We start from the raw sequence: 24,094 nt of genomic DNA on the forward strand, positions 1-24,094 counted from the left end.
TGGGTCAGACTTGAACCTCAGGTGCAAATCTTGACTGGGATCTTAGAATTGATCTTCCAGGATCTGGAGAGGGATAATGTCTCATAAATCTAAGAGGATTCTTTTCAAAGCAATCACATTGCAGACTTACCCACAAAACAGTAGGTGTCAAGCTTACTACCAAGGTTCCATAGCCAGGGAGATGACGTAAATATCTCTTGCTATGGCAGAGGGGAAGAGGGTGGCATTCTCTATTTGATCCTCTCAGCAGGAGATGGGATGAAGTTTCAATTTTATACAAAAAATAATAATACTCTCTTTCCCCTCCTGTCCTGAATGCCAGGCCTCCTTAACAGACCGTTCCTTCCGCATTGATTATGTGAATAACTGCTTCCTCAAAGATGGTGCTAGATTTCGCTATATCTCAGGCAGCATCCATTACTTCCGTGTCCCACCTGCCTATTGGAAAGATCGGCTCCTCAAGATGTACATGAGTGGCCTCAATGCTGTGCAAATGTAAGTGACCAGAAGGGGAAGTGGCTCTTGGGACTTATTCTGTGCCACAGTGAAGGACAGAGGCTAATGACTGCGCACAGGTGCTCCATTTTTCTCACTGTATAGTCCTCACTGCAGACTCTGGTCAACATTTAGAGCAGAGAAGCTTATGCTTTCTGAAGGTGGAGCTGGCCCAAGTTCCTTGCACTGAAAACGTGCGGCCCAGATGACAAATACACGAGCCTGTTCCAGTACAGCTTTCTTTTAAAATGGAATCACCTCCACTCTCATCCCAACCTGAAAGCTGAGGGAGAAAGATTTCTGTTCATGCCCCCTCTGTTCCTTGTTATATTTAAATGTTTGGCCATACTAGGCTGAGAACCAGTTGTAGATGAACTGCAAAGAAGAAAGATGGGTGGTGTTTCTGGCACCTATAATAATTACATCGCAGAGGAAATGTCAGTGGGGGTAGCTTATTATGCAAACTATACCTACTGAAATTCCCTCTTCTGCACAACTATTAAAAGTGCAAGAGCTGTGTCCTCTTTTGGATCTGGTCAGCCTAGGCCATAAGTGTGTGCACTGGCGGACGAAGAGGATTGCGGGGGGTGTGCACCGCCCCTGGCAACGCGATCCCGGTGGGGTGCCATCATGGCTGCTCGCCTGTGCTGGGTGCCACGCCCCCGCAGGTGGCATGCCACGCCCCCAGGATGCGCTCCAGCCCCGCCCCCGCCTGCTCTCCGTCCCCCGGTGCCAGAGCATGAAGCTCCGCCACTGAGTGTGTGTGTGTGTATAATTTTTTAATTTGTATACCAGCCTTCGTTTGTATATCTCAGAGGAATTCACAACATAAAATTACAATATAAAAAGAGTAACAAATTCTTGCCCTGTTAATCCTCAAGCATCTCTTGGGGTGTATCCTCCTTGTCTCACCTTCTTATTTCAAACTGAAATATGTATTTTCACCCTTCAGCTATGTGCCCTGGAACTACCATGAGCCACAGCCTGGTGTCTACAACTTTTCTGGTGACAGAGACTTGGAAAAATTTCTGAACTTGGTAGCCGAGTTAGACCTTTTGGTGATCTTGCGACCTGGACCCTACATCTGTGCTGAATGGGAGATGGTGAGTGCTGGGCAAAAGATTCAGATGGGCTAAGACTCACTTGCAGTACCTGAATGCTGCACAATTCACCTCTCTCACAATTCACACAGGGTTGCTAGTCATTGATCATTTTATCCTCTTTAACTCCTTACCTTGCCTTATCTCTCTGAGTTTTCAGCTTTGTCTTACCTTTCTAGGTTTTTAATCTTCTACTTTTTCTCTACATTATCTTTCCCAGTTCTTGATCTCTACACATTTTCTTGCTCTCATGGCTTCAGCAACTTTTTTATGATAACAAATCTGAAACCTACTTTTCCGACCCTGGATTCTTGCCTTCTGACCTTTCCGCCATTTCTTATTGATTTGGAGCAGGAGAGGAGCAGCAACGGGCCCTGACATTATTTGAACTGTTTACCTCTTGACCTTCTTTCCTAGGGTGGCCTTCCATCCTGGCTGTTGACAAAGCCAGATATTGCCCTGCGCACAACTGACTCAGGTAAGATAGAACTAGAGGGAGGGGGCAGACCCTCTGGATCTTGTGTTCAATTCTGTAGATTGATTTATTTCATAAAATTTATATACCACTTGACTGTAGAAAACCTCAGAATGGTTTGCAAAAAGATCAGGGGTGGGGAACCTGTGGCTCTCCAGATGCATTTGGATTCCATTTCCCATCCACCCCAGCCATCATTGTTCAGGAATGATCGGAATTATAATCCACAAGATCTGGAGGGTTGTAAGTCCTAAATGGTTGGTGTCTTTGTGTGGTTCTGGCTGCTTCATATCAAGCTGTTAGAGGGCCAGTCATCTGGGCCTTCCAACTTCCATGTCTCTTCCACAGAATTAAAGCAGCCCATGTGAGTGGTATATAATGGCCAAGGGGCACTTTCAGACCTTTTCTCTGTACACAGTACCAGAATTACCAATTCTTGTCTTAGCAAGGTGTTGGAAATAGGGAAAAGGAGCCCCAGTTGTTGCCTGAGCAAGCTGATTCATGCTCCTAGATTACCTGCAAGCTGTGGACAGATGGTTGGGAGTCCTGCTGCCCAAGATCAAGCCTCATCTCTACCACAATGGAGGCAACATCATCACTGTCCAGGTGCGTGCAGCATAGGCGCATTGTGTCCCTGGGCCTCTGGTTGCACCTTCAGAGGTTCCCTGATGTGAAACATGTACCATACTGAGCCTTAGGTAACTTATTATTGGAGTACAAGTGTATGTAGACCAGGCTCTGTTTGGTGGATCTCAATATTTCAGTTAAAAACAAAGACAGAAGACTGCTCACTCCTGCCTTAAACCACTGCTTTGTGCCTGCCTCCCCCTGTCCAGTAGGAGGGACTTGTAAACAATAAAGCCCTTCAGGCATCCTTGGAACTTTCAAGAACAGCATTTTTTCCTCCTTTACAAAGAGCAGAGGTGCACCTATTTGGGTGACCAGCCTCCCGTGCAAATTGGGTTGGGCATCATCCTGCAGATCTAGTGCTTGACAAGAGAGGCTCTATGCAAAGACATACCACACGCCTTTTTCTTTAGGCAGGGTGTGGGCTCTGAGTCACCTTTCTTTAATGCCAGCTGTTCCCCAGGCAGGTGGAGAATGAATATGGGAGCTACTATGCCTGCGACTATAACTACATGCGCCACCTACTGGGTGTCTTTCGTGCCTCCCTGGGTGAGGAAGTTGTGCTCTTCACCACAGATGGCACCTCAGCATCTGAACTCAAGTGCGGGACACTGCAGGGCTTATATGCCACGGTTGACTTTGGACCAGGTAGAGTGATGTTGGGTGAGCTCTGATGCGATTGGAAGGAGGTAGGAAGGAATCTTGCTTTGACTTCTGCTCCTTTCTTTGCCCTTTGACAGAAGAAAACGTGACGGAGGCATTTATGCTGCAGCGACTGTATGAGCCAAAGGGACCACTGGTGAGAGCCTCTGGCCTTTCCGTGTAGAAGAATGGCATCTCATGCCTTAAATTATGCTTACTCCTTCCTTGGCACCCATCTCCAAAAATAATCTGGCTGCATCTTAACTGAGCCATCTTCTGTTTTATTTCCACCCCTTATACTTGACTGCCATGACCCTTCTGTAGCAGTTTCCAAGGCAGCCAGAGAGTCATGCATGCGAAATCCTCACTTGCCCCAGCAGTTACTGAGCTATGAGACCAAAGAGCTTGTAGTCCAATGCTTTCAGGAGTCTCTTGATAGGCTATAAGCTGACCTGTCTTCTTTGCATGAAAGCAAATTATTCCAGAGCCATAATCCCATTGCTGTGGACCTTATCACACAAAAATTGGTTGGAAGTTGCATATTGCCCAGTGTTGCAGTGAAAGCTACAGTCACACCACATAGCCTGTCCTGGGCATTATAGGTGTGAGGTCTGGTACAATGAGATTCCAACACAGAGGAGGGAGCAAACTTGGTATTTCCTATTCCCAGTACTTTAGCAGAAGTGATGGAACTGACCTGACTGCTACTGCTCCATAAATGTTTTAATTCTGCCTTCCTCCTAGGTGAATTCTGAGTTCTACACTGGCTGGCTGGATTACTGGGGTGAGGCACACTCCACAAAAAGTGCTAAGAAAGTGGCTAACAGCCTACAGAAGATTCTAGAAATGGGAGCCAACGTCAACATGTAACCGTGAGGCCATAGGGGAGAGTGGGCAGTGGGGCACAAGGGATGGTACAAAGAAGCAAGTGCTAGTGCCAAAATGCCAATCCATAGCTCTTTGCTTCATCTTGTTAACTGTGAACCTCTCATTTTGCCTTAGAGGTGTGTGCGTGCCACATTTTCACGTCTTTTTTGGCCATTTCCCTAGCAGACAAAAATTCCCTTGCAGAACAAGAGTAAGGTGCATGGTCTTAGACAGTGCCCTAGGCCAAAGACTAGCACACTTCTATTCCAAAGCATTCCCCAACTGCTGCACCACATTAGTTCACATATATTTGTTTCCTATTCCACTGCCTGTCATTGCCCCTTTATTTAAATAGGAGGGTAACTCTTCCTGTGATATCTGACTTTCTTCCAGGTATATGTTCCAAGGTGGCACAAACTTTGGTTACTGGAGTGGTGAGTTTCTAGCTCCTTAGGGCAACTAGGGAGACTTAGCTTCTGGCCAGATGATGGAGGTGTTGGGGGGCACATAAGAGGCACTTGCTTCTCATACCTTCTCTATCCAGGTGCTGATTACAAGGATGGTTACAAACCCATAACTACTAGCTATGACTATGACGCACCACTCTCAGAGGCTGGAGACCCTACTGACAAGCTGTATATCATCCGCTCAGTCATTAGCAAGGTAACAATACAGCCCTCTTCTATCAGTGGGTGGAATGCAGTTACTGAATACATTTTCGATTGCCCAGGTTTTTGGTTCTTAACCTATATCGTTCTATGGGTATGATTTATGACCTATTTTTCGTGCTAATCTTTTAATGAGGTGGAATCCTTTTTATTACTGCTTTTGGAAAAAGATCTTCATACATTTTTATGCATATTTATTCTGTGATTTTAAATGGTTGACAAGTTGTTTGGTATTTTGAAATATTTTGTAAATTGTTTTGAGACATTTTTGTAGAAAGTGATGAATCAATGCAATAAATAAAATAAGCACCCACCAGCCAAGCAGCAGATTTGAGGAGGAAGAGGGAACAAGTGTTTGAGAGACTGTGTGCGTGTGCACGTGCACATGTGCATGTAAGAGGCTCTAACAGTATAACATCTTTACTCAAAAGTAAGTCCTACCCAGTGGGGCTTGTTCCCTGTTGCATCCATGCCATACATGGTTTGGAAGTTGTAGATGATGTACTTTAGCACAGGCACAGAAATACAAGGTACTTTTAGTTTTCATTATTTATTATTTTATCCTATCCTTTCTCTAAGCTCTGGGTAGCTTTGCAAGGTTCTCCTACCCCCTTATCCTCACAAGATGCTGGTGAAATGAGTTAGCCTTAGTGATTGGTCTGCTGGTGTACTGCTTCTGACAGCAAAATGTTTTGAGCTGGCTTGCTTCCCTAACTACCAGCCCAACTCCCTTGACATGGTGTTTTCTTTTTTAAAACTTCAGTTTCAGGAGCTGCCCGCAGGACCAATGCCACCCCCTACCCCAAAGTTTGCATATGGATATGTATCCGTACCCCAGGTGAGTGAGAGCTAGAAACCATTCCCTTACAAGTCCATGTCTTTAGTTGGATGATGGAGTGACTTTGCTCTCTTGTGGGCACCTTCCTGAACTTTCAGTGTGTTTCAGCTGAGGTGCAAGTTGGTAAGGCAGGAAAGCAAACTGGGGAGAAGTCTGAAGGAAGTGAAATGGGAGCTGGTGGAAAGCAGAGGAGCCTCTGTGATGATTGTATATGAGAGACTGCACATGTAAAGATAGGTACAGGGCCTTCTTGCTGGTGGCACAACAGACTGATTTTTAGATTGTGATTAAAGTGGTTTTTATTTCTGAAAGCATTTTATGATTGACTCTACAATCTTTATTTGTTTTCTCCTGGTTTTAGTGTTGCTGTATCCTTAGCTTTGGGGTGATAAGAAAATTAACAATAGCCATTTGGGTGGGTTGGGGGAAGCATACTTGAATAATTGAACAATTTAAAGGCTATACATGAACCCATCATCTTTTCTGTAGCGTGTGGCCTTGCTGGATGTTCTTGCCATTCTCTCGCCTTCCTTGCCATTCTATTCCTCCTATCCTATCACCTTTGAAGCTCTGAAGCAGGTAAGAAAGTAGATTAAGAGTCTGGGTCAGCAAAGGCCCATAGCTATTTCTGCTTAAGAGTCCCCAGTGGGATTGCAGTTGACACCTCTTGCGGATTCTGTTCTGCATTCCAGGCCCATGGCTTCATGCTCTACCGGACCCTTCTACCGCAGGAAATCGTGGAGTCTGCCTTGCTCAGTGCCTCTAGGAATGGGGTCCATGATCTTGCCTACGTTCTGCTCAATGGAGTAAGGTGGAGAGTGGGGCCCTTCCTAGTGGGTAGGGAAGATTATTACTTAGGTAAACTGAAGGGTATAACAAGTCCTAGGCCCACACTCTGGTTCACTGCATTTTCATAGGATGGGTGGAGCACACAGGAGCTTTGCTTCAGCTCTGTCTTGGAGCACCAGCTAACCTTCTTTCTTTCCTGCTTCAGGAGTACCAGGGGACACTGGAAAGAGACAGAGTGAATGGGATCAATATATCGGGCCAGCTTGGGGACACATTGGACTTGGTGGTGGAGAGCATGGGTCGCATCAACTTTGGGGCCAATGACAGTGACTTTAAGGTGCATTTGAAAAGGGAGCCTGGGGCTACTACTGCCAGAATAGTTGGCTGAAGGATAACACTTCCACTATTGTCCATTGGAGGCATGCATGGTTGGCATGGACTTAAAGGCTGCTGTCTCATACGCATACGGGAGTAACTATGGAATTCAAACTGTAATACTGTACAATCATAATCAGCACATTACTATGGCAACCACAGGAAGAAAAGTCATTAAGTGGTCCACCAAGGCACTCGGCAATTTTCAAGTTGTCTGTGGGGAACCACTGGACTAGAGTCTAATGAAAGAAGTGAGGGCCTTCTCTGCATTTTGGAATGTTGTATTGTGCTGCCTTAGGAAATGGGCTACAGTAGAGCTGAAGTGGGGCAGTCCCACTTTTTAGCTGCTGCAAGATCTGATGTGATTTAAGTCAATAATGTGAATGGCAAAATAGATCTAAGAATGAACACTCAGGGGTGTTGGGGTGCACTGCTGTGCTGGTTATTTGCCAGCTATCTACTCCACCATCTCCTCCTGTGGGTGCTTTTCTAACCTTATTCTCGACTGCACCTAACCTACCTCTAACTTATCTTTGTGCCCAGGGTCTGATCCACAATATCACATTGGGTACCTCCATACTCAGTGACTGGATCATCTATCCCCTAGACATAGACACAGCTGTAGCCCATGCATGGCCGCCAACTGCCCAGTCAAGCAGTGGGCACACAGGACCTGCTTTCTATACAGGAACATTCACAACACCGGGCATCAGCGAGGACTCCTACTTGAAGCTCCCAGGTTGGACCAAGGTACTGAAATCCTCAGATTAACTCCAATTTATTCAATTATTAAACTGATACCTGCCAGTATTAAAAACTCCCATTGTTCTTTTGTGACAGGGAATTTCATTAGCACAAGCAGTTTCTGCACTGTGGGCGTAGTACAGCACCTAAAGTTTCAGATTAGAACTGCAGAGTGCAAGGAAAGGAGGATCATTTTCTGCCTCCCCACTTCCAGCTATTCTCTGAAGACTGGAGAAGAGACCCTCTTAAGAATATTGGGGGCAGGGGGCAGGGAAGGAGTAGACCATGTTAAAAAAATGAACATATTTTAGCTGCAGCTCATTCATTTTCAGCTTTGTATTCTTGTTATAAAAAGGGTGCCTAGACATTCCGTTGTTGCGCCCATAACCTAGGTTTTAGGTGCCATTTAGCTCCTAGCTTTCATCTCTAACACTAATACCCGCCCTTCCTCCTATGGCATCATAATGAGTAGACCAACCTTCATTGAGACAGCTATGTTCTTTCCTTCAGCTTTTCTGCTGTGTCTAGTTATGGGCAAAGGGGCCCCTGCCACCCAAACAGCTAGTTGCCACTCTTACACATTGATAATCTTAAAACAGTGGCTGGAGAAAGGATAATAGTATCAAACTAATGGTATATTAAATGTTAAGGCCATGGAAATAAAGTCAGTCTATGCCCACCTACTCCCTAAGAAATTGTGCTTAAAATCAGTGCAACGTGTTTTGAAGGAAACATGTTTCCCACTGCACCCATCAAGCTGTGTTTGTTTCAAATGATCTAGGCATAAATGACAGTAGATAAAAGTGGTTGTTGGAACCAAGAAGAGTAGTGTTTCAGGGTGCTCCAAAAAATGTATTGTTTTATAAAAGCTCCTCTCACGTTTTCACCCAGGGTCAGGTCTGGATCAATGGTTTCAATCTGGGCCGGTTCTGGCCAGTTCGTGGACCGCAGCAAACTCTCTATGTGCCTGGTTCATTCCTCAGTGGCTCAGCCATCAACACTCTCGTCGTTCTTGAACTGCAGGAAGCCCCAGATAATCCCAAAGTGCTTTTTGTTTCCCGTCCCCTTCTCAATGTTACCTACAACTACACCCACAAAGACAGGAAGTGAGAGGAATTACTGTCCAGCTACGAAGTTGCTGAGATTTGCACGTGTTACTCCAAGGGGAAGACTGAAACCATCACAATGTAGGAGGCAAATGAATAGAGGGCACTGTCAGATGAAGGTTCTGTGCTTTTAAAGAGTAACCCAGGTAAAAAAACAAAACTAGAAACAGATTGTAAGTATTCAAAACCGTTCAGCAGAGTAGCCTTCACAGCTGCTGCTGTATAGGGCACATTACCATGGACAGACTCTTGGTGCCTTAATATGGTGTTTTAGGTACTGGACCTTGGATTAAATATTCATACACCTACCACAGTTCTGCATTGTAGTTGATTCATTCACGATACTTTGAGAGGCTGGGGCAGGGGGAAGAGAAAGGTATGGGGAAAGGCAAATAAGAATGGCTCCGGTTGGAAGCTGCCCAAACAATGCAATGAAAATAGTGGTGGCGGCCATCCAAGGGGTGGCAGAGATTGATGACATGGCACAACAATACCCCTAACCTCTATGCAACATTAGAAGCAAAGGGAGAAATTCTCTGCACCACCTTAAAAAGGACATTTGTTGTATCTTGACTCATAAGCCTTCTTGTATAACTTGTTTTGCAGTAACTTTTAGAGACATAGTCAGGGCTAGAGATAGCAGCAGGTCCATGTTACTGTAGCTATTATTTTATTTGAGGAAATAACTGATCAAATAGTTCTTTTCCTGGAAAAAATTTCTCATGAGGATTCTGTTAACATTGGTATACTTGGAGCTAGCAAAGAAACCAGTGTCTCGCCCTCTTCTCTCCAGTCTCTAACAGGAACCTGTACTCCTTTCCTCATGGAAAGCAGTCTTCCAATGCCTCCTCCAACCCCATCTCCCATACATAAAATCCTGCTTCTAGTGTAAAAAGGAAGAAAAAGACCTTTTAGAGGTGTCATTCATCAGCCAGTAAGGTACCAGCTGCCCAGGTTAGCCTCCTCTAGAGTACACGGAAGCAATTAATATGTTTTTGCTGCACTTCCTCATCTAAGTGACAGCAGTCATAGACTAGATTTTTTATTTCCATTCAGATTCTAGGAAGTAGATCATTAAGCCCCAAATTTAAAAAACCCTAGCTAGGACAGGGCAGCATTTGATTGTCGATGAGTTCGCAGACAGTTCGTGGAGCAGAAGGAGAAGTCAAGGTAATGGAAGGGAATGCGTCCTAGTAGCGACTCTCCACATAGCCAACAGCGCCTATAGATACCAAAGAGACAGCATGAGCTTGGAATCATTGTAGTTGGAGGTCATGCCAAAAAGGAACACACCACTCACCCACCTTACCTGGTATTGGTAAGAGTTGCACTGGAGTCTTTTAGTTGGGAAGCAAGTCTCCTCTCAGCCGCCAACGCACGCTAAGAAGAAATACACACATACTATTAGGAACAACAACAAAGAACTGTCCCCCAGGGTCTATAGGGAGAAGTGTCTTCATCCCATTGTACAAAATCCTATGTAAAACAAGTGGTTCATTTAGGAGGATGTGCAAGGATGTTCCAGAGCTGGGTCAAACTGCTTGTATGTCACATACTAAGTCCAGAGTTAGCCATGTTCCCTTTATTCAAGGGAGCTTGTGGAAACTAAAAACTAAACAGATTTCACCAGAGATCTTCCTAACAGGAGGGCATAAGTATTTTAGTAAAATGCAGCAGAAATGCCCTATGATATTTAAGTCCATCAGAATAACACACAAGGTTTACAGAGCAGGAACAGACTGGTTCAGAGTAGCAGGTTCCAAATTCCTTTCTCAAGGTAACTTTGGCTGTATAGCAAAGACTCAGGAAGTAGGACAGATCTGTGAGTTATTCTCTATCTCAGGAGGCCTTTCTTAAATATACGTCATGTCCATGGAAAAGACAGAGATTCCTACCTAGATTCAGGATATATCCCAGCATGACAACATTAAGTAGATCTTCAAGATCCTCATTACATTCTAAAACAAAAAACCCATTCTGGTTGTCTTGCACAGATGGGTTCAGAAATGGCAACAAAAACACTCCAAAGTGGCCGATGTTGCCTGGTTCAGGAAAAACAGTATAAGAAGTCTTATCAAGTGTCTTTCTCAGGAGATGCTAGAACTAGAAGGATATCCACACCAACAGGGATGACCCAATATAACCAACTGTCAGGATAAGGAAACAGCAAAATCTTTTCTTTACATGAAACCACAGCTTCTCTCGGACAACATTGGTCAAGTGAGCTCTCTGTGATCAGCACAGCAGATGATGCCATGTATCATATCAGGAAACTTGTAGCACCAGAAGTGATGCCATCATCTGTTAAGCCGCCTTTTCTTCCTTGAGTCACCTGAGTCTTAGGCTCTCACCTTCTCACGATCACTCAGCAGGGCAAAGCACCGTTTCTCATCCTCTTCTTGCTCAAGCAGCTGTTGTGCCTCTCGTTTCTCTTTCTCACGCTGCTTCCGCTGGGCCTTTTGTGCTTGGCGGCGTTCTGCCTGTCTGGCTTCCATTTCTGCTGTCAGGGGTCCAGGCACCTGCAATTACACAGTAGATGTGGATCCAGCAGAAAAGGGCCCGGTCCCAGCAGCAGGTAGCCAGAAAAGATCCTGAAAGGGGCTTGAGTCTCCCTTTGTTCTGTGTATGCTGCTGCCCTACTACATCTCTGGATGCAAAGTCCCTAGACACCATCAAAATTCATTTCCTTCCCATCTCTGCTCACTCCAATAGCATATTTAGAGCTGGGAGATTTAAACACACACACACAAAAGTCCTTCATACACATACTCAAAGGTATCTTTCACTTAAATTAATGCCTGCTTGAGTGAGCATTTGATTAAGAGAAATCCAGGATGCCTTTTGCACTGAGTGTGAGATTCCAGAGAGATATGCAAAGGATGGGTACAGGTGGCAGGGTCTAAAAGAGCCCCCGACCCCAAATAGTTAAGTTACGTGGGAATTAGTGGAAGGAAGACAAAAAGGACTCTGGAATTCTTCTTATCAAGCCTTCCCTTCTTAAACTGCAAGCTGTGCAACTCAAAAACTGCCCAAGGTCAGTAACATACAAGAACAGATAAGGAGTCTTCTGTGGGCAGCTGGCTTGGCCCAGGATGATCAACTTGCACTTGCTTTCTATTTATTCACAAGTGTAAGTGTTCACACTAGACACTTTCCAATTCTTCATACATGCATCCAGAGCATTCTTCATACATACATACATACATACATACATCCACCCACCTGAGCCCGGTCGTAGTCATATTTCTCAGGCTGTTCACCCCTGAACCTACGGAATTCATTACGAGTTTGTTTATTGGCAGAAACACAGTATGGAGGCTGTTCCTGTCTGTCCCTGGGGAGGAAACACAATGTAACCTTAGGTCCAGATCTGTGACCTACACCACAGTTAGGCTGCCATACATCCAGATTTCCCCAGACATTACTGGGGAATTGACGTCAGGGGGGAATTTCCAGAAGGCAGCGCTTTGTCCTGGATCTTAGGCAAGTCAATTGAAAATTCACTTTTTGGGGGGCTTTTGGGGTGCTCTGGTTTTTTCTTTTGGAAATATGGCAACCCTAACCACTGTAGAAGATGACACTGCTGGGAAATGGAAGCAGCATGTGCCACATCACTTTTGTTGCTTCTACGACTGGGTACTGGAAGTGAGAGAGAAGCCCAAACCATCCCAGGCTATGAACAGATTTGAAATTTGTCCCAGAGAGTGGAATGTCCTCCAGCTTCCTATGCTTGCATAGGTACTTGGACAAAGTGGCCCTCAAGTACTCTGGCCCTTTGAGAACAACTAATTCTCAATACCTCTGAAAGACCTGGGCTGAGACTTAATGTGTAACTGAGTCAAGGACAGCTGACACTCAAGAGGAGCAGCTTGAATTTCATGGGGTCAGCAGTTCTGACTCAAAGAGCAGAAGTGCAACTCAAGAACCAAGTCTTAGGACTCTAGGCATCAATATAGTCTTCTCAAGCTGGGCATTACCTAAGGGATGGATCAGCCCCCATCTCCAACAGCAGCCGCACAACTGTACTCCTTCCAGCTGCTGCCGCCACATGCAAAAGGGTCCAGCCACTCTCATCCAGGGGTGAGTTGAGCAATTGCTGCAGGGTGATACCATTGCAGTCATCTGCTGTATCTGCTGTGCTATTATCTCTCCCCAGAAGATGCTGTAGTGCCTTCAGGTCTCCCATCTTACACGCTGTGAACAAGGCATCTTGTAACGATGTGCTAAGACCTAGAGGAAGGAAGGAAGAGTCTCACATTAACCATGAAATATCCATGTTACCTCTAAGGGTAAACAGAATGTCAAGTCTTGGTTTTGCCACTCCCTTAACCAGCACAGGCTTCCAACCTACAATAATGGCCCAAATGGCAAGTTGTTGTAGAACCCCTTATTATAAAACGGAGTGGGGAAGTGCAGATCTTGCTGACGCTCACACAACCACCCCCAAACTCACCATCATATTTCAGACAATTCTGGGTCTTGGGTGACTCCTCTGTTCTGGGCAACAAAGCCTTGGGCTCTTTCACACCTCCTGAAGTCTCAGTGGAGGACTCTGCTTCAAAAGAAAGAACATGCAAGGTGTTGTTTCCTGTCCAGTTCATTTTAGTCTATCAGTACCATTCTGATCCCCGTAACTTTGTCTGGAATGACCCAGAAATGCATGAATGATGGATTCAGATGAACTAACCAGCATGCAGGACCCATGTTCTAAAAGCCCACCCCTCTCTCCCAACTTGCTCCAAGTGTCACTAACATCATGGCTAATAGGATGCAGCATGAGGAGAGCAGTCCCAGAGAACCATCAGTTTTGTGATGCTGATACTGTTCCACACAAACAGAAAGACAGGAGAACTGCGGCTCCCTTTTTCTGCTTGGGAACAGCTGATCATCAACGGCACTGCTCTGACTCCAAAGCTGCAGCAGCAGCTCCTGCTTTTAACCTTAAGACTAGAGATGGATGCAGTCCAACCTATAACATTGAGATGATGCAGATTCAGAAGGGGTAATTTAGAAGGGTGGTTTAAGACAGCCTTCATTTGCGCTCTCTTAAATCTTTGGAACCATCTCAGCTGACACTGACTTCTCTGGGTCTGCGGTGGCTCCTCTTCAGCCACACAAGTCATCCCATGAAAGGCAGGTAGTATAATGAAAACCAGCACACCTATCAGATTTCACTTTAAAGCCCCAGTCCTCATGAGTAAAGAAAGCAGAACAAAGATGTGAAAGCACTGCCTCCCAGAAAGTAGAAGAGGGTGGACTCTCTTGTGGCAAGTACAAAATTGATTTCCCCATAATGCAATGCCCCCTCCCCCCCACCTCTGTCTACAGGAATCCTATGTGTTCTATTTTATCATGTTGGTTGCCATTCTTCTATTGCACATTTTTAACCTAGAACAGATTACCTAACAGAGACAGCGGTGCTTTGATCAGGTAAGATGTTGCCATTTCTGCAAATGCTGAATGCAGTTTGTCCCAGGGGTTTGCTTTAATGGAATATCCAATGCTTGCACAACTTTCTTCCCAAACGGACTGTATTTCAGTTTCTGGGTTGTAGCTTCTGACTTCCTGTGAACTGAGGTCCCTCTAGATTATGGCCCAGGGCCCATCGTGGCTTTCTTATCCTGGGAGCCTGCATCTTGATAGGAAGCAGCTGCCAAGGACACCAAACTGTGGGGCTCTGGTCGGTGTCTCTCAAGGCAGGCAAATAATTTAGCCATTCTAGAAAGAGAATGCACCCACTCTCTGTACCTAATAATAGGTCCATTACCTCAGCCACCTACCCATCAGTGTTTTTTGTTTCTTCCTTCTCTTCTTGCGATTTAATTTTGGTTCCGCTTCAAATTCTCGGAGTTCCAGTGTACTCAGTGTCTGCTCTACCAACTCCAGCTGCTGTAGACTTTTCTCTTCCTCCTCCTCCTCCTCCTCTGGCTTTGCTGCAGAGACTGTAAGAAAACGGGATCGTGGTTAAGCCTTTCCTTCTCAGCTTCTGATGAACAAAGTAGGGATCATTCAATGAACGTGAGGATTGGGGTATGGAAGGTGATCCAAATCAGCCTATCAGTCCTCCGTCAGCTGAACTGCAGCCACTGTTAGATCACATCCTACACATTAGCAGCCACCATTGCGATTTCAGCATTTTCCTGCCTGCAACCCTCTTTCAGGGACTCTCCATAAAACCATTTCCCAGTGGAGGCAGAATCCCCTGCTTTACTGCTTTCAGCAGCCCATAGTGGTCTTTCCACCCAATAGCCTAGGTGATTATGATGGTAAAAAGTGAACAAAGTATCTGCAGTGGACGAAGGATTGCTACAAGGGCAAGGATGGCAAGGCTCTCCAACTCACTAGTGTCTTGACTCTGTGAAGATGCTTCATCCAAAGGGAGGACCTTTTTCCAGCTCTTCCGAGGGGAGGACATCAAATCTGCCACTGCTGTGTCTTTGCCTGCCAAAAGAGTCAGAATGGTGTTTTCTAGGACGGAAATCCTCTTGGTTCCATACCCTCCACTCCCACTCCTAATGGCAGATTTCTAGATAGACAATTCACAGTGGCCCAATTCCAGCAAGAGCAAAAGAGCTAAAAGAAACAAACAAGGTCAGAATAGAGATATGGGAGGGAAATGACACACACACTCCAATACTCCACCCCATCCCTGGGCCTCCACATCTTTAGGCGAGAACCAAGATTATAGTCAGAAACAGTATACACAAAGACTTTGGAGCATCATTTCAAGTACTTGGGGACTAAAAGCTGTGCTCACCATACACTTGCAGACTGCTCAGAACCCCATGCACCCGCTGCACCTCGTGGAAGGTGGCTCTCCGGGTGCTGAAAGGAATGCCCCGGATACGGGGATCATCTCGCTGAAGAGGGCTATTTTTGCTGCCAAAAAACCGAGCTCGGTTGGTGCAAGGGGCACGAAGGAAGATACACTCTGCTCCTTGCAAATGCCCTGTCCAGCTGGCCAACAACTCCTGAATATCCTGCAGGAAAAGACAAGTATAACAGGTAGGCCCATCATTGTTGCCTTTAGTGCAGCCGAAGTAATCACAATGAAGGCTGAGTTGCATAGGGTCTGAATGTAACCATTGGTCACCTATTTCCAAGAGATCCCCAGTGCCATTTATACATAAAATATATCATTTCAAAAGAGAGAATGCAGAAACAGTCTGAATGGTATGGAAGAGCTTCATTTCTCAATATGGAATCTGCAGCAAGAAGGGATTACTTAGAGATACCCAGTGCAATGCCTTCCAGATGTGGTTGGACTCCAACTCCCATCAGCCCCAGCCAACAGGGCCAATGGTCATTGATGGACCGCATCTGGAAGACACCACATTGCCTGCCCTGGTCTACATCATTGGGACTAGAGCGGTCTATCCTCCTCTTCTGTCACTGTTTTAATGCACAGACTACTGACAAGAACTGGCATAGACTTGCAGTAAAAGTCAACTGCATCTTTCCTTTGTGAAGGCAGAACAGCTGGGACAATCTTACTCAAACAGCAAAGCTCTCAAATAGCTGTCACCTTTTCATTTTGTGTGTTCACCCTTGGTTCTACTAGGGTCTGCACTCACCTTGAGCAAGGCAGCCTCATTGTAGCGCCGCAGTGTGGCCCCAGCTGATTTTGGCATAGACCCTTGAGCATCTCTCACTCCTTGGGCTGTCCCTCGGCGAGCTCGCACTGTATACCGATGGAACGTCTTATGCTCCAGCACCTCATTTCTGGGAAGAAAGTGACGGTAAGCCTACAGCAAAGACCGACATCCAGAATCATCATCTTAGCATGAATGTCTTCACTAGGAACCAAGTCTAGCCAAAATGGACTCAGGTTTTATCCATACCAGGAATATGGAACCTGAGGCCTTCTAGACGTTGCTGGACTCCAACCACCACTGGTCCCAACTAGAATGGCCAATGGTCATGGATGATGGGGCTCTGTAGTCTGACACTATCCGGAGGGCCACAGGTTCCCCACTCTTTTGTAGGCAATATTGAGATGGATGGATCAGATGTCTTCGTTCGTGTTAGGCTGAAGTGGCTTAGGAAAGGATGAAGACCTTTTATCTCACATCCTCAAGCTCACAAAATGGGCTGCTTTATATTGCATGCATCCATGAAGACCTCAAGTTTCTCCAGGGAGGAGGTGCTGGTGAGTCAGTATTGAGTGGAGACTGTTTTTGCACACACACATTATGTGGTTGTTCTTGGCTGAATTTGCTTTGCCTCATCATGATTATGCTTTGCGTCCACTTCTTGCCTTCCTGCCTACTGATAAACTCCTTGAATCTGGGGGATGGAGAACCTGTGGCCCTGCAGATGATGTTGGACTACAGCTCCAACATCCACCTGAGCATTGGTCATGTTGGCTGGGGATAATGGGAGTTGGAATCCAACATCAGGAGGGCCACAGGTTCCTCATCTGATTTGCACCTTGAATGGGGTCCAGCAGATTACAAATGTAAAGCACTCTACATTCCCCACCCACCCCACCTCTCTCTTCATGAACTTTCAGGAAACTGCTTAGTGGAGACCATGAGATGAGCATAAATGCTGGCCTGGAAGCACATGTGGGATCGTGGTTTATCAGCCTTCTGACACAGCCACACCCTTAAGGCAGATGTTACAGCTCGCAAGTTGACCCGCATGATAGACATCCCCCTCTGCATTCTTACCCCTTAAAGACAGCTCCTGCAAAGTGTCCCCCGCCAGCCATTAGGATCACCCAGGAGGTTCCTGAGCTCTGTCTCTGAAGGGACGCCACTAGCTCTTCAGGCTCCTCCACACTGCCCTGAATGGACAAAAGACCCCTTCAGTTAGCGAGAGGTTACTGACTGAGCAATGAGAGCAGCTTTCAGCCTGGCTGTTAAATAGGGATGGGCAGGGTGTTAGCTGGTCCCAAACAGACAAAAGGATTTCAAGGGATGTTCCCTTCCCACAGTGTTTTGGAAGTGGGGGGAAATGCTTCTTTCATCCTGCAGAAATTCAGGTTTCTTCTACAGTTACAAAACAGAAAGCATAGCTGTCAACGTTTCCCTTTTTTTAAAGGGAAATTCCCTTATTCCGAATAGGATTCCTCGCAAGAAAAGGGAAAAGTTGACAGTTATGAGAAAGAGTAATATCAGGAAAGCAAAATGGGCCAGCTTGATGTTAAAAATTAATGGGCAAGGAAAAGTCAGTCAGGTGACTAGAGGAACTATGCAGGACTTAAGAGAGAAACCCACACATTTATGGCAACAAGCCAACACAGTCCCAACTGGCTGAAATTATAATACCTGCTTGGGAGGAAGAGTTTGCAATTAAAGCAAGATAGTAGGTGGGAAAATTAAGACCAACCACTTTTATGCTTATTGCAACAGACACTAGACTTCCTTTAAAACCTGGCCACAGCATTATCCTCTTGGTGTGTGTGTGTTCGTGACAGGCATTTATCATTTGGTGAGAGACAGCTGGTAACTAACACAGGAAGGGACCAAAAGCAAGAAAAGGAATGAGGTCCAGTAGGCTCTTTGCTTTGTTATCCTGTGACATGCCTTCATAGTGTTCAGCACACAGCGATAAACAGAGATGAGCTGGCCTTGGGCATTTCTGAACAGAACCCGCTGGGAGCGTCGACATGGAGAGGGGCTCCGATGACTGCCTTCACTGTTGGGTGGTTCAGATTCATTGTCCAAGTCAGAGTCACTGGAATCCGACCCAGAGATGCTGGAGACATCACCTGTGGACCAAGGTAGTAACAGAAAAGAAAATCACACAGTCAAGAAGGAAGTGCATCATGTAACGGATTCCAGAGATCCTATTTCTGGAATTTTATATCTGAAACTCCTGCCCATGAGGCAGAAAGCATTCTCATGCAAAGAAGACAGTCTGGACTGGTAAAGCTGGAAAATTCTCTACTTAAGACAGCTCAGGACCACAGCAGGGAGGAAATATATGTGTGGATCTAGACGACTGAGCTCCTTTGGACATACATTTGACTAATGGAGTATGTTGTCATAGCTAGAGTCAAACCAAAGGGGTCATTATAGTAATAAACTGTGAAATGAACTAGCATCCCATGCTGGATGAGATTGAGTCTAAGGCACCCATCTGAGACTTATTCTACCCAGTCTGTTAATGAATGCCTGTGAAGCTGGATGCTTGGAATCTTTGTTAAGGCAAAATGGAGCTCATTAGGACCATCAGAGCTCTTGAGTAGTATTCATAGAATAATAAATTTTAGAGTTGAAAGGGACACCAAGGGTCATCTAGTCCAACCCGCCTCAATGGAGGACTCTCAGCTATTGAACCCATATCATGTGCCTCTCACCTGCTTGAGTCTTTGCCTCAAATTCTTCAGCTGTGAGCATGCGGTGACCCAGGAGCCGCTGCTTTAGGTTGAAACGATGCCAATCTAGTCGATAATGCTCAGTCTGAACAGGAAAAGAAAGGGACAGTGGGAGAGCCAACATAGGCCACAGTAGTAACTGGTTCAGTGTTCGGCATCTATATCTCAGGCTACATAGGGAAGGCAAAAGCACCTCTTTGCAATGATCATGAAATACCAAGTGCTTAATTAAGGACATAAAACAGTATCTGGGTCAGTCCAATATGGAAGTTGCACATCAGTTATTACTATGAGTATAGGGACTACAATTCCCATCATACAAAATCCTATTTTTGTTGTGATTTGGGGGACTTGAAATCTTAGGAACATAAGAGCAGCCCTGATAGATTGGACCAAAGGTTCACCTTAGTCCAGCATTCTGCTCTCACAGTGGCTAATTAGATACCTATGGGAAGCCTGCAAACAGGACCTGAGCACAACTCTTTCCCCACTTGTGATTCTCAGCAATTGGTATTCAGACATATTGCCTCTGATAATAGAGGCAGAACATGGCCATTAAGACTGGGTGCCATTGATAGCCTTATTCTCTATTACAGGGGTGGGGATTCTTCAAATCATGGGTCTAATTGGATCCACGAGGCTGTTTTCTTCAACATGCCCACTTCTAAACCTCACTTCATATGTGACATGAGATTTGGGGCAGGTAAGCAGATGCTTACAAAAGAACAATTGGTAGCTTGAAGTGAGCGCTTGATTGTCCCTTTGCAAGTGAGGCTTGCTGACAGTCCTGAGCAGCACTGTTAATGAGCATCTTTGAAGGCATACTTTGACTGACAGCGCACCTTAAAAAAGCCTTGCAGCAAGTCCCTTTGAAGTCCTTTGCGGGTGCAATTTGAATCCAAACTGCACCTGCGAACGGACAACAAAGAAGCTTGCTACAACCACAGATTAGCTGCCTAGCAGTTACAGCTTGGTTAAAGAAATTAGCCTGGGGAGGATGGAGGAATTAAGGATCTGGCCTGCAGATTGGATCCAGTTCCCCACCCCTGAGTTTGTCTAATCCTCTTTAAGGCCAACCAAGCTTGTGGCCCTCACTACATCCCAGGAGAAAAAATTGCATAGTTTTAACTATATGAAGAAGTCCTTTTGTCTGCCCTGAATCTTTCATCAATCAGCTTTATTAGGTGATTCAGAGTTCTAATATTACTTTTTTAATTTATATTTTTATACTTTGACATTCAAAAAAGCAAAAATGCCAAAAGGAAGAGAGGGGAGAAAGAATGTGTTATATCAATGAGAAACAATTTTATGTAGAAAATTATCTATCACTTTTTCATTCAGTACTGAATAAACAAGGGCCATCTCTTGATAAAACAATGTTGCAAGCTGTTACTTATAGCTTCCCTTTTATATATTAACTGTGGGGGTAATTCAACACTGGTTTTTCTGTCAGTGCAAACATTTCAGCTTTGAAGTCCCAATGACCAGCTGATAAGAGTGCAGTGCACAGGATCAAACTACACAACACTTTGAAGCCCTGATGATCAACTGATTGTTGGAACTTTAAAGCACTATATCACCAGTCATTGTGAGGTGACTGAAAGGAGAGGTGGCTCCACCCACCTGTCAAATTTGGCCAGTGCAGAGAGTAGGGTAGGTTAATTTGGGGAGGGGTGTTATTGCGTTGTTTTTGTTTTAATTATGTATGTTGTGTTTTTATATTGTGATTTTATCCTGTGAACCGTCCTGAGACCTGCAGGTATAGGGCGGTATACAAATTTAATAAATAATAGTAGTAGGAGTAGGAGTAGTAATAGAGATAAGGATCTGTCCCACTGGCCATATCCAGATTCATGCTGTTGATCTACTGGATACTGCATTTCATCTGAGGACAAGAGACAAATGGATTTTTGCACCATCCTGTTCCCACAGAAAGCATTGTTCAAAAACATTCAGCAACACCCACCTGCTCCTCTCTATTGTCAAAGGCTTTTGAGCAGGCAGAGCAGTACATCCTGTCTGACACCTCTAAGATCCTACTAGGTCGATCTGGTCCCTTAGTCACTGTAGTGAACAGAATGAAAATGAACACAGTTACTGGCACAAATACCGTTATGTATGAAGGATTGTAAATCTTTATTTAACACAACTCAAATGTATAACACCTCAGCGAATTCTGAGGGGCTTAAGAATGTGAAAATCCTGATACAGAAGGCTGCAAATCTTAAACATTAGAATGAAAACAAACAAAAAAGGAATCGAGAAATATTGTGTGTGAGAGAGTATCACTAACACCTCAAAAAGAAGAATCCTGGATGGAATACACAAACAGCCCCAGTATTTAGTTTAAACATAACTGGTTTTAACTAATTGACAAAGATGCAAAATTACTAAAGCGGCACACTGATGATGTCATAAAGTGACACACTAACAAACACAAAAGGAAACCATGGTTTCTCATTACATGAATAAGCCACAGAAAGCCTTCAGCTTCCTCTTTTTGTGGTCATGAGGATAAAATCAGAAGCATTTGATTCCCATTTTAAACTAAAAGTTTTCCAAGATGTTTGAGCTTCGGGAATTGTTGCTTGGTTACCAAGAACAAGCCAAGATCAAACTGTGGTTTCAAATCCTTATGTGTTTTCACCAACCGTAGTTTTAAACTCATGAGTCATGAACTCCACAAACCTAGTGAACCCTTGGCCAGAACCCTTTTCCAGATATATGGCCCTTTAAAAGCAGTACCTGGAATGGCCACCGATGTGACATCTCCTGATGATTCAGTTACAAGGCAAAGTCCATTCATTAAAGCTGCATTCTGAGCTGCATCAAACACAGACAAGGTCTCAGCAGGCTGCATGATCTGAGGGAGAAAGAGAGAGAAAATCAGCAAGCTTATTTGGAAAGGGACCCTCCACTCCTCCGGTTAACAACACATCCAGCTGTTATATCTCTATATTCAATGAGGAGTTATGAAAAATCTCCTTTGTCCTCAAGGGACAAACACAAAAAAACAGCCCCCACCTCCCAGGGCTGGATTTCTGTGTCTGTAACACACAGAAAGTATAATTTTTACAATAGGTGTAGCTTTCTCCTATTTCGCCTATTGACAATGAAGATGCACCCTTCATTCTCCTTTCTATGGGCAGCAATTCTTAGGGAGACATATGATTCCAAGCCTATACCAGATATGACATACAGTGGTACCTCGGGTTAAGTACTTAATTCGTTCCGGAGGTCCGTTCTTAACCTGAAACTGTTCTTAACCTGAAGCACCACTTTAGCTAATGGGGCCTCCTGCTGCCGTAGCATGATTTCTGTTCTCATCCTGAAGCAAAGTTCTTAACCCGAGGTAATATTTCTGGGTTAGCGGAGTCTGTAACCTGAAGCGTATGTAACCTGAGTTACCACTGTATAGGCTAAAGGCTTCTATTCCTTATTATAAATACATGGTAGGGCAGCAAGCGGGTTGTTTTGTAAGCAGCTTTGGGGATATGTGTGTGTCTGTTTTAGCAATCAAGCAATGAATACATTTTATGAAATAAATAAAACAAAACAAGCACAACCCTAAATCTGCCCATTTTAGGTCAAGTCAATTATTCTTAGAGATACCTTTTCTCCTCAGGTTCATGAAAGTGCACCTGCATACATGGTTATCTGGGAAGAACATTTTGTGGATAGTGTCACTGACGTCCCTTCTAAATCAGGACTGACTATTCTATTACTGTACTGAGGCCCCACTCCTTTCATATTTTAATATCTTTTGGCCCTGGTACAACACTGAAATAAGAAGTTGCTGGGGCAGAAATAATCAATTCTATTTTACAACAGCATAAGATACTAAGCTCTGGGATCAGATGACTAGCACACAGTTGCTCTCAAACTTTCTGTGTCCCAACTAGTGTCCAAAAGATCCAAAATCTCTTGGTGCCTCTATGATATGTCTCAATTTCCTAGTGGTGCTTGCAACAGATATTATTACAGTATTAAAAGTCTTTAATGGTTAGTCAAGAGTTGGAAAGAGTTAGTCTGAAAAGCTGTGTGTCTTGGAGAATTGTGCAGTAGTTCACTCACAATTGTACTGAGGTGCAACTGTGCATTAAAAATAATGACCAGATCAAGGAAGGTCAGTAAATGAAGGCTACGTCAGCTGTTTCAGACTGACAAGTCAGTCATTCACCCCACCAAAGGTGAAGGTGGGGCAGAAAGGTCACCAAACCAGTTGTGCAGGCTACATAACACAGTCCCAGGGTCAAGTATAAGAAGATAACATCATTTGTCTACACTGCAAGCAGCAACATAACAACAGAGCAAGAGACAGTGGAAAAAACTTCTCACAAGTCATAATAGAGACACAGAAACCACAGGACAAAACAGGCTAGCTATTATTATTATTTTAATTACTTAAGGCTAGCTATTGAGTCATAAGGATTACACATGCACAAGAAGTTACAGCAAAGGAGGAAAAGGCCAGTGCGGGTGATGGCCGACATGTGTCAAGAAAATCAATCGCCTGAATCTACTGGTCTTTAACTGGTGGATCTGGACCTGCAAGTGAGCAGGTTCAGGGTATTTGTCAGGGTATTTCCCCCCCCCCTCGGAAAAAACAACAACCAACAATATCCTTTGACATGCTATTAAAGTATTCCAAGAATTCTTTAAGTATTAGTCCTGAGAGCAGAGTCACCATTCACTGCCAGGGGTTCATATGACGGGGTGAATCATTGTTCAGGCGCCGTTCCTGCTAGAAGAAACCCGTGTCAGCTGCCACGTTCAGCAGGGCTGGCAGAGAAATGCAGCGGGGAAGATGCCAAGAGAGATAAGCAGCGCGACCCCGAGTGTTTCAGGAGGCCCCGGGGATGCTGTCGGAACAGGGGGCGCTTACCACACTCCGGGCTGGAAATCACACGAGGCGCCTGTACTCCTCTCGCTGCGGACCTTCGCCCTCCGGCGCACGTCACTTCCGTTTGTCACGGACCCCGCCCCCTCCCGTCGGAGACAATCCTTTCCCCGCCCCGCCTCCTCCTCTTCCTCCCCCCACCGC

The 24,094-nt window shown here is 45.0% G+C and overlaps 2 protein-coding genes across 10 annotated transcripts in view; one reads left to right on the forward strand and one right to left on the reverse strand.

The window, feature by feature from the left end:
• Positions 1 to 9,035, forward strand: part of GLB1L (galactosidase beta 1 like) — a 16,053-nt gene extending 7,018 nt beyond the window's left edge. For 4 of the 7 annotated variants that reach the window (XM_053401342.1, XM_053401326.1, XM_053401333.1 and 1 more), the window contains exons 3-17: positions 323 to 495; positions 1,448 to 1,598; positions 2,013 to 2,073; positions 2,582 to 2,676; positions 3,165 to 3,345; positions 3,438 to 3,496; positions 4,084 to 4,205; positions 4,600 to 4,640; positions 4,751 to 4,869; positions 5,638 to 5,712; positions 6,202 to 6,291; positions 6,405 to 6,518; positions 6,707 to 6,838; positions 7,420 to 7,626; positions 8,512 to 9,035. In XM_053401342.1, the coding sequence (XP_053257317.1) occupies positions 323 to 495; positions 1,448 to 1,598; positions 2,013 to 2,073; positions 2,582 to 2,676; positions 3,165 to 3,345; positions 3,438 to 3,496; positions 4,084 to 4,205; positions 4,600 to 4,640; positions 4,751 to 4,869; positions 5,638 to 5,712; positions 6,202 to 6,291; positions 6,405 to 6,518; positions 6,707 to 6,838; positions 7,420 to 7,626; positions 8,512 to 8,730 (1,839 nt within the window). In that variant the 3' untranslated portion in view covers positions 8,731 to 9,035. Of the gene's footprint in view, positions 1 to 322; positions 496 to 1,447; positions 1,599 to 2,012; positions 2,074 to 2,581; positions 2,677 to 3,164; positions 3,346 to 3,437; positions 3,497 to 4,083; positions 4,206 to 4,599; positions 4,641 to 4,750; positions 4,870 to 5,637; positions 5,713 to 6,201; positions 6,292 to 6,404; positions 6,571 to 6,706; positions 6,839 to 7,419; positions 7,627 to 8,511 lie in introns of those variants that run through there. The other 3 variants (XM_053401359.1, XM_053401351.1, XM_053401370.1) reach the window with 3 other exon arrangements.
• On the reverse strand, positions 9,036 to 24,038 carry ANKZF1 (ankyrin repeat and zinc finger peptidyl tRNA hydrolase 1). Of its 3 annotated transcripts, none has more exons than XM_053401316.1 (16): positions 23,936 to 24,038; positions 21,796 to 21,913; positions 21,017 to 21,114; positions 19,033 to 19,135; positions 18,257 to 18,441; positions 17,399 to 17,514; positions 16,301 to 16,448; positions 15,484 to 15,706; positions 15,069 to 15,167; positions 14,507 to 14,659; positions 13,180 to 13,281; positions 12,704 to 12,956; positions 11,949 to 12,060; positions 11,078 to 11,245; positions 10,036 to 10,106; positions 9,036 to 9,948 (listed from the first exon to the last, which is right to left on the reverse strand). In XM_053401316.1, the coding sequence occupies exons 2-16, from the start codon at positions 21,908 to 21,910 to the stop codon at positions 9,828 to 9,830; spliced, it is 2,067 nt and encodes a 688-aa protein (XP_053257291.1). In that variant the 5' UTR covers positions 21,911 to 21,913; positions 23,936 to 24,038; the 3' UTR covers positions 9,036 to 9,827. The 3 variants fall into 3 exon arrangements, with proteins under 3 accessions (XP_053257291.1, XP_053257283.1, XP_053257276.1); XM_053401308.1 differs by having other exon boundaries at positions 13,180 to 13,278; positions 14,507 to 14,668; XM_053401301.1 differs by having other exon boundaries at positions 14,507 to 14,668.
• Positions 24,039 to 24,094: the final 56 nt, after the last annotated feature.

The sequence above is a fragment of the Podarcis raffonei genome, chromosome 1 (genome assembly GCF_027172205.1).
Source record: "Podarcis raffonei isolate rPodRaf1 chromosome 1, rPodRaf1.pri, whole genome shotgun sequence".
Classification (NCBI taxonomy): domain Eukaryota; kingdom Metazoa; phylum Chordata; class Lepidosauria; order Squamata; family Lacertidae; genus Podarcis; species Podarcis raffonei.